General features: G+C 41.6%; 2 protein-coding genes across 7 annotated transcripts in view; both read right to left on the bottom strand.

The window, feature by feature from the left end:
• LOC131892012 (transcription factor ATOH8-like) overlaps nt 1–1,630 on the bottom strand; it is a 6,878-nt gene extending 5,248 nt beyond the window's left edge. The window contains exon 1 of the mRNA XM_059241732.1: nt 1,276–1,630. The gene's annotated coding sequence lies outside the window, so the exon portion shown is untranslated. The remainder of the gene's footprint in view (nt 1–1,275) is intronic.
• A 6,653-nt stretch (nt 1,631–8,283) lies between these two features.
• Nucleotides 8,284–16,301, bottom strand: LOC131891562 (coiled-coil domain-containing protein 6-like). 6 transcript variants are annotated; one of them, XR_009374423.1, is made up of 6 exons: nt 14,794–15,199; nt 13,394–13,543; nt 12,587–12,819; nt 10,385–10,687; nt 9,335–9,933; nt 8,284–8,651 (listed from the first exon to the last, which is right to left on the bottom strand). XR_009374423.1 is itself a non-coding variant. In XM_059241169.1 (6 exons), exons 2-6 carry the CDS (start codon nt 15,178–15,180, stop codon nt 9,636–9,638), a joined length of 1,371 nt encoding a protein of 456 aa, XP_059097152.1. In that variant the 5' UTR covers nt 15,181; nt 16,161–16,301; the 3' UTR covers nt 8,284–9,635. The 6 variants fall into 6 exon arrangements, 1 of the variants encoding a protein (XP_059097152.1); XR_009374422.1 differs by having other exon boundaries at nt 8,284–8,610; XR_009374421.1 differs by having other exon boundaries at nt 9,340–9,933.
• Nucleotides 16,302–18,225: the final 1,924 nt, after the last annotated feature.

The raw sequence follows: 18,225 nt of genomic DNA, 5'->3' as shown, positions 1-18,225 counted from the left end.
GGGGGGGGGCTTGGGGGGAATCCCCGGGTATCGCACGTGTCGCTCTCATCAGGAAATCAGCCTCCCATAAAGCGAAAAAAAGATGGACTTAAGCGCAATCACAACGGGCTTCTGGAACCAACCATGGATCCTCTACACGATATAACTGGCGTTCTGAGGAGGCCCTAAAAATCCAAAATGTTGCTTTTGGCCCTCTGAACTATGCCAATATCAAAAAAAGGTCCATTTCGATCCAACAATGCATGTGGACTTGCATATGGGAGGGAGTTATCGATTTGAATTGTTTGGTCAATGAGAATGAGAGAGAGAGAGAGAGACACCGAGAGGCTACATCATACCACATTCCAGAATAGCAGGTGGATGAGAAGAAAATGAACCTGAATACCCCCCTTTCCTTGTTGTCGTTGGTTGGAAACATTGAAACACGAAAAAAAAAAACTCAAGAAAAGTCACTCGTGGTCTGAGATTCTGGCTGATTTTGAACGAACCAAAGAACCCCCCAGGATTATTCCTGACTTAGCCTTGCACGAGATTCAAGATCCGACCGAGTACAAGGTCTCTTACTCATTCACTCACTCGTTCGTTCTTGAAGACGAACGACACCTTGGACGAAACGGAATCGAGGCGAAATGTCGACGGATGAAACCCGAACACCTGCTTCGGGATTATTCAACTCCACAGCCATAATTCAAGTAGAGTCCCTAGTCGAACAACTGAAGGCCTTCTTTATATGATGTGTACGGTGCACACGGGGTACATACCGTCTGCGACAACTCCCTGAATTGAATGGCATGCAGCCCTGGCGTTTCCTGATCAAGCCTCCCTGATGCCATTGACAATCCTATCGAATGCGTAATGTGGGTTTTCTAATGCTGAATGATGAATGAACTCGCTTCGGATCAGAAGAAGTGGAGTCCATCAATGACGATGAGGAGGAGGAATTATCCACCCACTGCCGGATGCCGATCCCTTGAAATAGTTTTTATCCGGACCTATTCACACCAAACAACCACTGGTTGAATCTTCGGTTCAGGCCAAGGACGATGATGAGTGAGTAAAAAGAAGATCTCCAATCCTCTCCAATCATTGATGGATGGCCAGGCCGAAAAAAACCAAAACCAAAAAGGATCCGCAACATCTTGGCGATGTTTCCATAATCACGATCATTTAAAACAACACTCACGAACAGATGGATCTCAGGGGGGCCCCATGGTGCACTTAATATTATCTCTTCGGAGAACATCTTGCCACCAAATGACGCTCATTTGAACTTACCTTTAATAATCAGGGGAACACTCTTTGTAACACAGCACGCAACAATAGCATAAAATGGAGACTGACATGGGAGGAGGCAACTCGACGGGTTCGACTGTCCTCACGACGTGTTTGTCAGTGCAATTGAACTCGTTTCTATTTGTTATTGCGATCAGTACACTTAACGATAACTCCATCCAATCATGGGTCGTGTGCACCGGGCGTCGATTCGGGAGAAACTGAGCTCCTTTTGCGGCCGTCCAACCAACTCCGAGCGTCGGTTGCTCGCCGGGGATTCAACGAGCGAGTTGCCCACCCGCGGGATTGTTGAGCCGGTCGCTCGTTTCTCGACAAGAGGGGATTCGGATCGTATTATTATGATTTTTGTTGTTATCAGCTGATTCGGATTGAAGGAGGTCGGAGAGGTCGCAAGTGGAAACGTGTCCGGAGAGAGGAGGAGCGGGGACTCCTCTTTAAAGGCCTAGTGGGTTGAGAGGATTAGTATGTTCTTTGACAGCCAATAAATGTATCGATATTCGGGTTGGATTGGGGCGGGAATTATAAATCCATTAAGTAGGGTGTGTTCCCGCAATGTAGGGGCTCCAGAACATTTCTATTGTGGTGAAAAAGATGGTCTGTGGCATGGACGTGAAAAGTACTCGCATGGGATAAGTTCAACTTGGATGCCCTGTTATCTTGAAGGTCAAAAGTGAATTCGTCACTCTGCAGATCCGAAAAAGTAGAACAAGATTCCTTGATAGCCTTCCTTGCAGGCTCAAACACATCTGATTGTCAAAAGAGAAAAAAAAAACCGAAACATAATCTTTGCCATTGGAGTTCATTCACGGCGTTCCAATTTCCTTTTTCCCATTGAACAGTCAGTCAGTCAGTCAGTCAGTCAGTGTATGTACTCGTAGTCCTGCACTTACTAATACATTGGATGAGCTGTGGGCACTTTTCTGTTGAAGGAGACCAGATGTTCGGAAACGAAGAACAGCTTGATCTGTTTGCCTTGAAGGCGAGAAATTTTTCCGTTGTCTACACTACACAGAGTCGTCCACCTCGGAGTTCCTAGTGTGTGTGTGAGTGTGTGTGTACGAGCAGTACTGCACTGCATGTGATAGTATATAGTGTACGACGTACATACTACATAGAGTCGGACGATTGTCGATGTATGGAGCTGGCAAATTTGCTTCCACTCTTCAATCAAGAGCCTCCAATGCAATCGGGTGTCTGGAAAAGAACAAGGAGGAAAAAAGAAGAACGAGGCAGCAGCAGCAGCAGCAGCAGCAGCAATAGCAATAGCAACAACAGCGCTTGGGATCACGGGGGCCTTCTGGAATATGTTTGTCTACACACTCAGGGAGCTGTTACCTAATTGAGTAGCTCTACGATTGACTCAAAGTTGAAATAAATGCCCTCCTCCCCCTTTCCTGAAAAAAAGTGATTAGTAGTCTGATTCCCAAAGTCGGTTCAAGAATCGTATGGAATGGATGCCCTTCAGCACTTCCAACCAATGCCATTGTCATGACCAGAGACGGAACGCCTGGTATGCCGCATGGTGTTGCACTCACCTGTAAAATATCGCTTAAATGGAGACACTATATGCGCAAAGTTGGGCAATTTTCTACAAAATAAAAAACCCAAATTGGTTTCGAAATGACAACGTGTTCGCTTGGCTAACTGGAGTAATATGTTTTGTAACAAGAATGAGGGACAATGATGCCGTACTCAAAGGTCAGGATTTGACTAGTCAATTACTTGCCCTCAAACTTAGCATTGATAATTGCATTTTGCTTTCACGGTAGAATTGATCTGATGATAGCATCTGCTGGCAAAAGTGCTCTGTGTCAAAAGTCAATTTCAAGTTTGGCGGTAAAAATCTTTTAAATAACAGATCATATTTAATTAGGAGTCAAATGGGGTCTTTTTGTACTTAAATCAATCATTGTACTGGCACTCACTGACACTAGTTGGAAACCTAAACATGAGAATTGCTTGAAGCAAGAGGATCCTTGGTTTCAATTCAATTGGGATAACTCAGTCATAGATACCTAATGCACTCTTTACAAAAGGATTTCTTGATGCCCATCTCCAGATTGTTGCGGAACTCTCGAAGAAACTAATTCTAAAAACCTCACAATCACCTGTTTCACCAAAGCACAACTTTCAGGAAGAGTGTCTCTATCAATGAAACGGGTCATATGGTCGGTCGGTGGGTCGGTCGGTGGATCGGCTGTGTTAGTAAACTTTACAGTAGTCATCATAGCACTTTTGGGTTGTTTCAGGTGAGGAGATGAATGCACCAGCCCCCTGACAAGTTCTGAGGTTCTCTGTGTGCGTGTAGACCGGCTTGATGAAGACCCTCGAAGAATGTGTTTTCCATATCTGCCAGGTGGTGCAGGTTCATCATGATGGTTGTTGCTGATGACTGAATGAAACTTATACCTTAGTCGAAGCCGTATTCGTCATGGTTGGTTGTGGTTGTTGTTGGAGTGCTCGAGCTCAACGTGGTAACATTTGGGGAGAGGCCGATTTAGGTGGATAGAAAGAAAATGCATTCATTCCAGCGCAAAATGTTTGGCATTGACTCGTAGAGAGATGTGCGATCTAGATAAAACCATGTAGGTGAATGAGTAAGTGAGTGCCTAGGGTCCAGGTGGAAAAACCAACGACGGCAACAAGCTGCTGTGGTTTTCCACCACTCTGCTAGCTACTTTGTGGCTCGGGGAAAAATGTGGTAGATATATAAATCATTTTATTCATCACCAATGCTTATGGCAGTTGGAATAAGCAACACCACACTGTCTTCAAAATTGGAACGGAAGGTCAAACGTGGTAAATTCCACTTTTCTCCACAACTAGAACGATGCTAACCGGTGCAAATACTAAATGATAAAAAGGAGCAGAGATCTTTAAATTATCTAAAGATTTCGATCCTCCAATCTAAAGACGTAAAACTCATATGTGACTCATCGACTTTGGTGAACATTGGCCCTTCCAAGACGATGTCCATGTCAAATATTCGTGTGATGAGCCCAATACAGGTTTAGGCACTCTTATGCGTCAACAATATCGATTGTAAAGACACTTTCACGAAGCTTTGCATTTTTTCCAGATATCTCCCGACGCATGGTCCATGTTCATAACTAGAGGAACAAGTTTCCATAATGTTATCCACAGACGAGATGCCTCACTGATGGCCTTCGTAACCACACTTCTAATGGAATCGGGATCCGCCATGCTAACTAACCCTAAAAGTGTTTGGAGGCACTGACGATTCATGCTAGATTATCAATACGCCCATCCCTGTATTTGCAGGTCCATCATTGAGCAGAAATCTAGTGCAGCCGTGGCAAGAATGTGAACAGGCCTCTGCACGGCCTGCTTATGCGGGAATGAACTCCAAAGAGAGAGAGAGAGAGAGAGAGAGAGAGAGGCACGTACAATACAGTGAGGAGGCCCAGAAAACCCATCTCAAAGTATAGCAGCAGGTAAGCCCTCAGAGGATCAGCCAGTTGCTTTTGAAGAATGGAATGTGTGGCCTGACGACGTGGTCGTCGTTTCGGTCGTTCTATGGGTCGGATCACCTCTCGGATTATGACTACCCCCAACTGGCTACCTGAGTGTGTGTGGTTGTCCAGCTCACCATCTGGCACATTTTCGAGATACTCCGCTCTCGACATGGTTCATCATCATGGTCGTGGTAGTCGTCGACATTGTCGTCGTCATCTCGCCTGGGGCGCCAGGTGCCATCCAACCATCCAACCAGCCAAGCAACCAAGCAACTATTCCATCCGTATTCATCATGCCCTTTTAACATTGGTTTCATTTCACTGAGTTTTTGGTGGGGTCGGCGAAATATACACTTTAACAGGGATGTGACAATACGGACGAGAGAAAACACGATGAGCAATCATATAAAACAAAGGTGGCCACACGTTGTTTGACTGAAAAGTGGACTATTTGGTTGGGTTTATTCGTTTTGGCATTGATTTTGAACACACTCTTTTCCTCTTTTAAAAAAGTGCTGAACATTTTGGATCATGCTTTGTGAAATGTAGACCAAGTCAAGTAGTCAAGTCAAAAAAGTGGGAAACATGGCTTAGTAAGACAGGCACAGCCAATCCATAAATATCTAAAAAAAAAAGAAAAAAAATCGTTGATCTTGCTCGAACGAAAGCGGTAACCCACTCTCAAAGACCAGTGACTGTGCCCACCTTTGGTGAGATTCTGGCAGAGAGCAACCATCACGGTCTAATTTGCTCTTTTTAGTCGGACTCAATTGTCCTAACAACGCTTAGTTTTAACCCCCTGTTGACCAGGTGGCGCCAGTTAATGGTGTCCCGCTCAAAATTGGCTTCCCCTAAACATGGCAGCAGAGGCCAGGAGAATCCCCCTCCTCCCTTCTTCCACCGCCCCCTCCTTTTCCTTCTCCGAGCCTTCTTGAGAAATGAGAAATTTGTCACCCCTGGAGTGTCAGCCTGACCGTGGATAGATCTTTGACCCCGTGGACAAATCCCTGAAACAAGAAAACTGCCCATCCGAATGTGTCACTTTATGGCGAGGAGTTTCGGTTTAGGGAACAACATGAAGTCGAACAACCTGTTCAAATGTGCACCAGTTTCTCTTTGGGTTAGGGTACTGTACTACTTGAACCTCGGCTATTCCTCTTTGATTGGATTTCAACAGTTTATTTACATCTTGGCGGAGTTTATAAGAAAGAAGTCATTCTGTCTCTGACAATATTGAGGTAGGTTATGGGTAGACCTCGAGAAATCAAAGAAATATTTACACAGAGCGACGACCGGTTTTCTGCTCTCTTTGGTTCACATATGTAGCATAGTTCGTAAAGCTGATTAACAATTGTCCAATTTCTTGGACAATTTCTTCGACGTGAAAAGCAAATGAAAAAAGTCGAGGCCTATTTTTGGGGCCCAAGAGCAAACAATGGTATTGCTTAAGACACTCGCCTATGACTTTCAAGAGCATTTTCGCAACCGACGTTTTGCTATTTCTTTAGACGGATTGTGCTTTGAGCAGCGATGGTAAAATTCGACTTTGAAGGAATTTCTGCCACCATTTTCTGCCAGGTGGTCAAAAATGGCTTTTAATAATTTCCCATCCAAGTTATATCCCCGTTGGCAAAAATCCACTTTGAAGGAATTTCTGCCACTTTCTGCCACCATTTTCTGCCAAGTGGTCAAAAATGGCTTTTAATGATTTCTCATCCCTGGCTTTGAGAGGTCATTTCCCATATGCAATATACGGTAGAAAAGGAATAATTTTCTAAGCAATTTTACCCGCTACAAATTGGAACGAGCCCTTTTGCGTGTTCCTTATTCGGTCGAGTCAAAACACATTTTTTTGCATCAGGGAAAAAACAAGTGGTTGTAATATTGTTCTGATAGAACCTTATTTTAGGACGTGTTTCATATTCAGCTCTTAACAGAACATTGAAAAATGGATTTCAAGAGCAACCTTTAATTCCAGGCTTTACAAACGCGTAGACCTCAAAAGTGTTTTAAAAGCAATTGGCAAAAATCCGGTTTATGATAATTGGCAGAAAGATGAAAAAGTGAGAGCACGAATCGAATAATGTAAAATGTCTGAAAATTTATGAAATTTCAATACACATATTTATCGCCTTCTTTTGTCCCGTACAAGGCAGACTATTTAGGAACGTGGTAAAAAAACTGCTCAAAAAAAAAATAAGTACAAGTTTACTTTTGTGAAATTTATGTATTGATTTTCTGCAATGTTTTACAACATTGTGACTGAGCGAAGGCCAGCTAACAGTATCCTCAAATTGAAATTGGCTCATCATTAAGCGTTGCTCTTTCAAGGGCTTGCCAGATAGAGGCTGAGAAGCAAACGATTACTAATATGATTGACGCCCAGATGACCTTCAAGGACATCAGGAACCTTTACAATTAATCCACTGAGATGAGGTCAGGGGGATCAGACCATGAATGTTATTTAGTGTTCCCTTGAGAGTTGTCAACCGTCTTCCCACAAAGCGACCATATCGCTCGGTTTTCAATGAACAAAAAAAACGTAGGAAAATCAATGAGCATCTGTAAACAACTCGAGATAACTCGTGGAGTAAAAGCATTGGAATAAACACCAAGCAATGGTAGTATTTCCCGACCTTCCCAGCCTTAAAATATTCATGTATTACAGATAGAAACAATGTTTGTATTAAATTCATATCATATCACCTTTAATCGGCCATTTTGGGTTCAAAGGTTCAAACCTTCCTCGTGAGCCTAATTTATCTACTAACAACAATAATCGGATTAGTCTGACAAATTCGTGGACCTTCTGTTCTATTTGAGGACAATTAGCCATATGAGGTAAAGAAAACTTGCTGAAAACTGTGCGCGCCGGACCCCTGATTTTGGGCTTTTTTGGACGGAGAATTTAGACAAACATCATAGCCAACCTACACCGGGCATTGACTGAATTTGTTATTAATTCGAACTTGCATGAGTGATCCAAAATATTGACACTGACAGAACTACAGAAAATAATGATATTTTTTGAGTTTTGCAACAAATCTTCAATCAACAGTTGAAGATTCAATTGAATTATGGTGCGAGTTGGCTCTGAGGTTTATCAACTAAATTCTCCCTCCACATAATCCCCAGGATGCTGCACTACGTTTTTTTCTTGAATTTCCTTTACTTCCCATAGCTAATGTGTATAAAACTGAAAATTGATGAAAAAATCCGACCCCTCAAATTTCTCAAGTTTGTCTAACCTAAGCTCAAAACGTGTTACTTCCAAAAGTACCTTTATCAGACATTTTTCGTGTTATTTTGAACCTCTCCAAACGGTGGGTTGATGTTGGGTCGTACTGGAAGGCGTGCCAGGGCTTGACTAGCCCTCTAGGTCGTACATTTGCCGACCTATTTTTACTGCTTGAAGGAAATTGGCCTAAAATTAGACCCGCATGTACGTACTCCACCAATTTTTAATCTTAATGATGCTTCTGCAATAAAATCTAGGGATTGAGTTGCGGGTGGGTTGAATTCTCTCAATACAGTGATATATTTGGACAGGAATAGTAGTAACTTGGGCTGTTTTAGAAAACCAATTGAATCGACATAATAAGAGAACCGAAGGCAAACGTGTCTTGATTTGATTGGTGAGACGATGAAAACGATCTGATAGGAAAACAAATAAACGAGTCAAGAAGCAATGAGGATCAGAGAATGGGATAGTGTACATAAAAATAATAATAATAATGGTAATCATGATGATCCGAGGAAGAAGAACGGGAGCAATGAAGCGGAACTATTGGAATTCAAAGGGCTCAAATCGGCAGAGCAACACACCGAGCTTCGAGACCGGCTTAGAGAGATATTCGGTGACAAAACAGTGAAAGTTGATACCTAGGTTTCGTGATCCGGACTCGTTGGGGCTGTTAATCACGAGTCTCATATTGCTCGATCCACATTTTATGGACTTTTTTTTTCCTTCAAACCATTCAGAATACATCCAAATGAAAAAATCATCACTATAAAAGAGACGGTGATTCATTTCATTACCAAAAGCTGATCACTGAAATTCATTACAGATGAAAATGGGCAACTTTTTAAGAGCGTGCGTGAGTTTCAAACCAAAGCCTCAACAGTGTTGTCAATTGAACCATTCTGTTAATTTTTAGGTGTTTCTTTACAAAATCTTAAGTTCACCAATTTCATTTTTCTTGTTATGGTCTTCAAGAAGTGCTCTATATCATTCACACTTCAGTGGGAATAATGACTTGGAGGATAAGATGGACTTAGTGAGTAATTATTCATGTTGATGTTCACCTTAATGTGGTTGTTGCTTAGGTTTTCATCATCAAAGGTTACTTCGTTGGACGCCAATCTTCTTTCAAATGTGGTATAGTGTTTTCTAAATGAAATCACACCTTCAATGCAAAATCTGGTAAGGTTGGGTTGAAGCATTTGGCAAACTGTAGTTAATTCATTTAAAAGGTGATATCTTACGCACAAAAAGGCCTGTTTTGTGAGTCAAATAAGGGATTTCAAACCAAGTACGCAACCAAGATGGGCTCAGAACGACTCACGAAACCTAAGATTCAAATTCCATAACAAAAGAGGACAAGTCCTAATTTCTGGATCCACTTCGACTCCTCTCCAACTCTTAGACATACACGAGATGCCATAGAAGAGACTTAGCGATTCATGGGATTTGCGGTTCCGGTGTTTTTGTTGTCGTTAATTGGGATCTAAGGGAACTATTCTTTCGGTATGTGTGTAAGTGCTGGAAAGATGGGAACGATTGGAGAAGGTTGTGGTTGTTGTAGAAGGTCCTTTTCATCACATTGGGGGTTCTGGGGGCGGTTTTCCATAATATCTGGCCTCCTTTTAAGGCGCTCGTTTGGGCAAAGAGTTGGATGCTTGTGGGGGTGTCACGTTGAACTTGATGTTAGGTGGAGACACGGGGTTATTTGCGAGGGGAGGTGGCAGGGCCACGCCCACTAGGCCTGCTGAGACGACTGGTGGGATGGGACTGGATAAGGTGCGTGTGCGGTGATGAATGGCCGCCGAGACCTTTCTCACAGGAACGACGACACCAGGTACAGGGGCAACAACCGGACCACCAATTCCGCTGATGATGTGACTGCTCATCTCATTGTAGACACGCTCCTCCTCCATCTCCAAACTGAAGGGGACGGAATTTTCGGAGGGAAAAAAAGCAAGCTTGTTTTGAAAAACATTCAATAAATGTTGAAGATATGGGAAGACTTTAACCACAAAATTGTAGGAAAATCTATTTTTTATCTTTTTTTTTTTGTTCCCCAATGAAAATTGAGAAAAAATTAACTAAGATTGAAACTTGAAACAACTCAAATCTTTTTTTTTTTTGGTAAAACCCTTTCCCTATGATACCTCAAAGCTTGAAGTTGAGAAAAATGCACTTAGCCAACAAGTTTTAAACGAAGTCGCAAAAATCTTCATTGAAAAATTGTTTTTTTAAAAATCGGGACCAACCTCACTTTTCCTGGCTATCTATCCCCAGATTCAAAATGAACTTGTATCTCGCTGCCAATTTCCGCACTCGGAACCGCAAACTCTCATCCCAATGTAAGGCTCCCGCAATTGACTGTTCGTACCTGGACTCTGACTCGGAAAGGGTTCGACACAAGGCTTCTCGACGTTCCATTTCCAGTTGGAGTCGCCGCTGGAGTTTGAGGTTCTCCTCGCGGATCTCTTGCTCCTCCTTGGCATAGCGGGCCACCTTGGCCTCATGCTCAGCCTGACCGGCCTCCAATTGCTTCTTGAGGCGGGTCACCTCTTGTCGGAGCTGCTGGATATTATTGGCCAGGTTAGCTGCGGTATCACCATTGTTGAGCTCGTTGATCGAGCGGGGGGACGGAGGTTCGGACACCGGCTGGTCCAACTTCACCTGAAGCGACCTGCTCAAGCAAGAAAGCACAAACATTCACAGATATACGTAGTTCGTCATGCACGAAAGCTACCAAAGTCCTTGGGCTTAGGGCCCAGATATCTAAGGGGTCGGCGAGCTGGGAGACGCGTTTCTCGAGTAGCCTAGTTTGGCTTTAAGACATTGGCATCAGTTGTTTGAATAGAACATAAAATTGAAACTGATTATTGGTAATGCGTATCATTTCATTCGAAATCGGATCAGATCTTTCAAAATTATCTTACATCAAATTTGATTTTTGTTCGAAAATATGAACGAATTGTCCATGTCCTCTTGTGTTTTGCTTTTTCATTTTTTACCCCTGAATTTACATTTTGCTTCGGAATATCGACATATTTTATCATAGCAAATAACATGATTAATCAGACACACTGCAAAACCGACACAATTGCTCTTTCTCATGTAAAAATTCAGGCAGATCTACTAGTTGACGATGATAAAAAAAAACCAATCAAGAATATTAAAAACAAAGACCAATTGTTGAAAAGTCAAGAAACACAAGGCTAATAGTAATCGTTAGTAACAGTCTCGTAGTGAAAGTGTCTTTCTTTAGAACTCGATTTCGAATGGAAGCCAAATGTTCATTGATCATAATTCCCAAATACAATTTAGGTCCAAAAACTAACTGCAATAAAAACGTGGCTATAAGTAACGGCAATGCCATCCTTGGCACTAACAAACGAATCATTTTCCGCTATGAAAGAGAAAGAAGCGAAATTCGTTAAGCCCCCTTTAGCCATGAGAAGTAAATATAATTTAAGAAAAAATATCTTGGTCAGCATCCTGATTTTGGGCATTTGGTAGAGCGAGAACTATGACAACCATCAGTCAATTCGCATCATCATCAGTAATTTTATCACTTCACTGATATCTCTGCTCAATATCAGAGTACTGCTATCTTCAACAAGCCAACAAATTAATTTTTTTGACTACTGATATCCATGCACTGTGCAAGGTGGGCTGGGCATTTTGTCTATGATTTTGATCCATGGAATGACGCCAACTGTTTGTTGACTTCTCAAGGGGAGGAAGTCAGATATTTGCGGGAAAAGTACAGCAGTCATGGTGAGTGGGTGCAACATAGTCTGTTGACTTTAGGAGCCCACTTTGGAGTCTGTGGTGGTCGCAAATGAAGATCACATTGAATGATACGCTTGAATGGACCTCTACTTGGGGAGGTTGTCTAATTATCTCCTTAGGTGAGAAATTGCCAATCACAGTGGTACAAATACCCTTTAGAGTTTTGACGGAAATTCCCAAACACATCTTGGCATTTTTCTCCCTCAAAAAAACCATGGGGAACAATTCTGATTTTATTGCTCACATTCGATTTCTCAAAGAAATGACATTGATTTTCAATGTCACAAAAACAAAAAAAAATAAATATTTTCCTTTACTTGCACAGTCTCGCAATAGCTTGAAAAATGCTATACAACGTCACTTAAAACACACTAAAAAAATGTAATCTTTGAAAATGTGTTTTACAATCATGGTGTGCACACTTAGTTACGCATTCACATACATTTACATACGACACACAATGTTATAGATTTTGCCGTTTCTTGAAGGTTTTGTTGAAACCTTCAACTTCATTGACTTTTGAGAAATTTTCATTGACCACTCAACTAAATGCTCTTTGAACGGTTCTAAAATAAATCTTCAAGCATCTACTTTTTTGATGGTATTAGATCCGATTGTAGCAGGTTTCTAAGTTAATTTGAAATTATGCAAGAACTGGAAAAATAATCTTTCCATTTTTTTTTTGTGAGAATGAAAATCGATATCAAATCTTTGGGAAATTCTTTCCTTCTCATGGATGGTCTTCAATTTTGGTTTGCCAAGTGTGTGTCTGTTACGTGTTCGAACTTGCCTCTTTTCGGTTTCCAGCTTATTCATGCGCTTCCACAACTTGTTGACCAGGGCCTCCTGCTCTTGCTCCAACGTGTTCTCAAGCTCGACCTTCTCCCGACGAAGTGTTTCCAGATTATTCTGCTTGGTCGAGGTCTCCGACTCGAGTTTCTCGATCCGTCGCATCAGTTTGTTCACCAGGCATTCCTGTTCCTGTTCCAAGGTGTGCTCCAAGTGGATCTTTTCTTGTCGGAGCTATAATGTTGTTGGCCATCAACAATAACGTGAATGTGAATTCAAAAGTTTAGCCCGCATGTATGTAGTCTCTATTGCGAGTCAGATAAATGGATCATTTAAAAATTAAAAAAAAAGGACTGATGAAAACTGATTTTGATTGGGTTTTAAGAAATTCTCCCTAAGTCAAGTCAGTTGTCAGTTACTTTTTGGGGGTATTTTTCGTACCTAACGAAAATGGATAAAAAATATATCCAGCAAAGGGCCTTTCTTTGCTCAACAAAATTTTCAACTTAAATAATGAATGAAAACGAGGATAATAAAGGGAGCAATTGAAGCAGTACAATAAAAGAAAACCTATTCGCGCCAAAACTAAAGCAATGTTCAGAGCCAAGAACAACAAGTCTTGGAGATGTAACAAACTTAAAACAGATTTTCAGCTCTCAAATTCATTTTCGCTTACGACTCAGATACTCATTCAACCTGGAAGTTGGAACAACTTGGGACGTTTCTAGTCCAAACGAACCTCATTTACTGGGAAGGATGGGAGAGGGTCCATTCTGATCTTGGTGGAAATACATATATACATACATACCTGGTTGAGTTTGCGGGAAAGATCGTTGGTGAGACATTCCTCCTCTTGTTCATAATTTAAAGCCAGGGATTCCTTTTCTTTCTTGAGCTCTTGGATCTTCTTCAATAACGTGTTTGATATAAACTCCTCCTCTTGCTCCGCTTTGGCTTGCTAAAAGGTAAGCCAAAACGAGTCCATGAACTGTTGAAATTTCCAACACACAAGATGCCAACTCGTATGTAAGGTAAAAACTTGGCTGTGATTAAATGATTTATCGTCTGAAATGATTTGCTATTTTCTGTTGTGATTTCCATATGAAAATCATGAGTTTTCCGATCGAGCTTTTCGTGCGAAATTACTTCTCAAACTGGTTCGTGTTAAAGTAATTTTCGTAGAAGTGGTTGGAATTGACAGTGTCGATTGACGTCAAAATAGGGTTTCATCAATTGCAATTTTCATTCAAAGCAACAAAAGTTTGGTAAAGTTAGTGCTTTCGTGGTTTAACTTGGCGAATACAAAGTTGATTTTTGTCCTATCGTTCAGGAAGATTTCAGAAGCATTTTAGCTCACCCTCATAACTGAAAAGTCATCGCACAGTTACTGGAGACATGAAATAAATTTTCTTTCTTCCATCATTCCGCAATCAAACTTCAGGATCGCATATAATTCACGGTGTGAACCACACAATTACAAATTACTTTTACGTCCAGGGGAATTTTGTCAAAATAATGTAAATTTGAATGGAGACTTGTATGAGAATCGTTGCATCTCTTTAATTTCCTTCATTCTAAAACTATTTTGAGCGCAGAAATGTGAAAATCTTTCCGACCGAGAATCTTCCAATACTCCTCCTGAGTCCCCCTTAGAATTAAGTTATCATTTTTTTCCGTTACCGCAAGTGCAATCCCCAGTAGGTCAAAACAGGATCTAATCTATTTTCTTCTTCTTAATAAATAATCCCCCAAAGATTTAGTAATCATTGGCGGATGTGGCCAGCCCTAGAATATGATGCTCCCCCCCGTATCAACGCCCAGGTCACCGCCAATGGTGAAAGCAGCCGTTATTCGGACATTTAGGCAAGTGCTGGTACCAGCAAACAAACTTGCCTGCCAATGCCAGTGATGCAAAATTGGCGTTTCAAACTGGTTTTAACGAAGCTGACCTTTCCTCATATAGCAATGCGAAAGAAGGGCCAGCTTTTCAAAAACGTGTTTGAAGCCCCAAACTTGCATCACTGACATTGGTACCAGCAAACAAACGAACCTGCCAGAGCTTGCCTAAACGTCCCCATGGGAAAACATGGCGGATATGTGCTAAAATTCGTTCAAGGCTACATTTTGCCCACGAGTGAGCCCTTTCAAGCCCTTTCAAGCCCTTTCAAGCGTATTTGTTGCTTTTGCTCTGGCCTGACAGTCACTCACGATGTGAACGGAGGCTTGTCGAATGGCCTTGTTTTCCTCCTGGAGACTCTTGACCCTCAATTTGTAGGTTTCCAATTCGCACTTGAGCACGCGATTCTGTTGTTGCAACGACTCGATTCGCTTCTGCAGTTGATCCCTAGACACGGGAGAGGGCGGGGCCATCAGAGCCGTGGGTGTGGCCACGCCAGAAGGCGTGCCGGCTCGTCCACCTCCCCCAGACCCGGCGGGGGTGGGCGTGGAGGGCGCCACCAAAGGATCGCCGTCAATGGACATGACTGAACACGTGTCCCCATCCTCGGATTGCTGGTCCATGTCCACTACGCCTCTGGGCGGGGTTTGGGCGATAGGGGGCGTTACCAAGCCGGCATCCTCGGACGCGGAGGACATGCTTTGAAAAAGGAATAATCTGGTTGATTTACATTTACGACAATCACGAATTTCTGGTGCAAATATCAATCATCCGATTCCGTTGCTTGGATGTTGATGGTAGGCAATGCGGGTTATGCAATACTAAAGCAATCTTGGGCGGAGAATATGTGCAATCAATCATTACATCGGACTCTGATTTCATTTATTTTAGTTCGGCTTTCAATCCTGATTTGGCCATATGAACATTGAACGCAATAATAATTAAAATATCAATTCAAAGATTACCCCTTACGTTCCCCACAAAAGTTGGAGAAAAACTAATCACAAGCATATCGTACATCATAGTAAGGAAATTGCCAACTTTTCAACATGTTCTTGAGCTCTTCTAGTAGTAGATGGACTTTGAAGGTCCACTTTCTAGACTCCCTTTCTCTCTCTTTTCATTGGGCTGAAAGTGGTGGCGACTTTTACGGGCACTTTAGATTTTGTCCTTATTATTATAATTAGCCGGAAATTTCAATAACATTGCTTCAATTGAGATGCTCCTCTGGCAAAGTTCTGTTCACATCACAACATAATAATTCACACCCTTCCTTGACACAGCAAAAGCCACGAGTGCAGTGTGAATGAGCATCATGGGCTTGTTTTCCATACATCATAGCAGCCTTTCAATCCCATCTCAAAGTTGAATGTGAATATCTCGCCCATTTAAAAAATACAATAAAATACAATACAATGGCTCAGCCAAGAAGTGATGAGCAGGATAGAATGACTTCTCTTGTCTCAACAACTAGTTTCTGACCGATTAGTGATGACGTCACGACTGGCTAGTAGCGCCCTCTGTCGTGCAGATTTTGTTTTATACACTACCTCCTGGGCCCACATTATAAACTGATCTCCCTCTGGGTTTCCCTGCTTCACCCAAGGCTATGGGCGTGATTGCAATGGATGGAATGACGTCCGATTACGAAATGCCAGGCTCATCAGCATGAACTTACTTGCTCTGGAGCTGTCCAACGGATTCAAAGTCAGACTAGGCCAAGTGGAAGAGTTTTGAAGGTCCTAGATGGTCGTCGCTCTTCTCCGTTTTTCGTGGTTTTCAGACCTCTTTTCTGGCAGCGTGACGAGCCATGATTTTCAAAAACACGTTGATGAAACGTAGAAAAAAACCAACCATATTTTTTTCAACCTAGGGTCTTGAATTTGACACTTGAATGGTAGGAATTGAAGCATATTATTGATCCGATTTCCCTTTAAAATCATTTCAGTGCGGTGGTTCATTTGCTAATAACCATTTTCCATTCCATTGCAAAGAACAGATCAGGGTTTGCCAAACCTTTTTATTGCTAAAAGGAGGAGCCAAAATTTAAGTGTATAGGCACTAAATCGACAAGAAGAATACGTTTATGTAATCAAAATGTAGATCACTGGGTTTTGAAGCTGTTCAAAAAACTGCTGCTGTTTTCTTCATCATTTAATGTGTAAAAGAAAATTCAATATGGATGCCGATAAAAACATGAATGCTAAAATAGTAATATCACGCTTGAGGTGACTTTATTTGGTTTAATCTACTTAGACGCTTGTGGAGTTGACATGATCAATCTAACAGTTACTCAAAAATAGTCAACGGACTGAGCTGGCAAGGATTCAATTGCAGGAAAATTCCATTTCTCTCCAGTTCACCGTTTGAGGGAATTTACTTGGATTTCATCAATTATGAGTCACCTTTTGGAACCTGAGGCAAAAGCTCAAGTTGACCTCTTCATTCATTTTTCCAAAGTCATGGCTTACAACTTATTTTAAGGAAATCATAAGGAGGCAAAATTAGACTTTGCAAGACATCGAAAATTTACTTTCTAGTTCAACAAATGCTTGCATCTAGCTATTTTTTCTTGGATCGTGGATGATGTTAGGTCCACTTTTGACGGCATGTACTTTTTGTCCCCAAAATTTCACTGGCCACCCTTGTCACCGCCCTTCTGCTGAACTTCGACAGCTGTAAATTATTGCAAGTGATGCCAATCTGACCCTTTTTCGAAAATCATGACATACCCTGTATAGGAACAAGTCGTTCGAGTAAGCATATTTGTCCCCATCTAGCCTCACACAGTAGTGACAATAAAAATCGAAAATTACGATTTGTAATTTTTGTCAAGCATACCTTTCGCGGTTGAGGGATGCTTCGTTCAGTCTTGCTAGAGGGCTAGTCACTAAGTCTTGCCAAAACAGACGCTTCATAAAGCCAATTGGGTTGGAATTGCGCTAGATGGCGTTAGCTTTGATTGGGGGTAAGACTTTCGTTTTCAAACAATATTGTTGACTTGGAACGGAACTAAATGCCATTCATTTAAGAAAATGGACGAGGGGAGCCAAATGAAACGCAGAATAAGGGGACTCCTGCTATTGAAACATTTAGTATTAAATGTTTTTATTGTTTATTTTTACGTTTAAGTCATCGTTCTAAATTTACGGTCTTGAAATGGAAGACATACTTCCTGAAGCCGTTGCAATAGACGTTTTCAAGCTGACATCATCAATTTCCTAGTTACTTGAAAATTGGCTTGTTTGAAATTACAAATTTGACACCATTTTTGAACGAATCTAGCATTTAATTCCATTCAGTGGAATCAAGGAATGGCGAAGCTAACATGGGCTTTCATTTGTTTAAACATTAGATCTTTCCAGTTGATGCATTTTGGAGTGTACTTGTATTGCATACATATGTGAAAAGGTGACAGTCGTGCTCTCTTTCCTTCTTTGCTCTCTCTATCTATCTATCTCTCTGCCTTTTTCTCGGTCTCTCTCTCTCCAGCTGGCCAGGTAACAATTTTTGATGCTCATTTTTTTAAATTAGCATTATTTCAAGGCCGCAAGCATTGGATTTTTTTATCAGCATTGGTCTTTAGCATGATTTGCCAATCCAGGCATTGTGAAATGTTGTCGAGCATTTTAGCATTTTCCTAGCATTATTTCAGTGAAAGAATGCTCAAAAGGGAAGAAAAAAATTCTCACCAGGGAACTAACTCTGGCTGTGATGTTATCCTCCTTGAGTCTCCTTGTGGG

Source organism: Tigriopus californicus, chromosome 12, assembly GCF_007210705.1.
Source record: "Tigriopus californicus strain San Diego chromosome 12, Tcal_SD_v2.1, whole genome shotgun sequence".
Taxonomy (NCBI): Eukaryota; Metazoa; Arthropoda; class Copepoda; order Harpacticoida; family Harpacticidae; genus Tigriopus; species Tigriopus californicus.
This window is presented reverse-complemented; position numbering and strand designations above follow the sequence as displayed.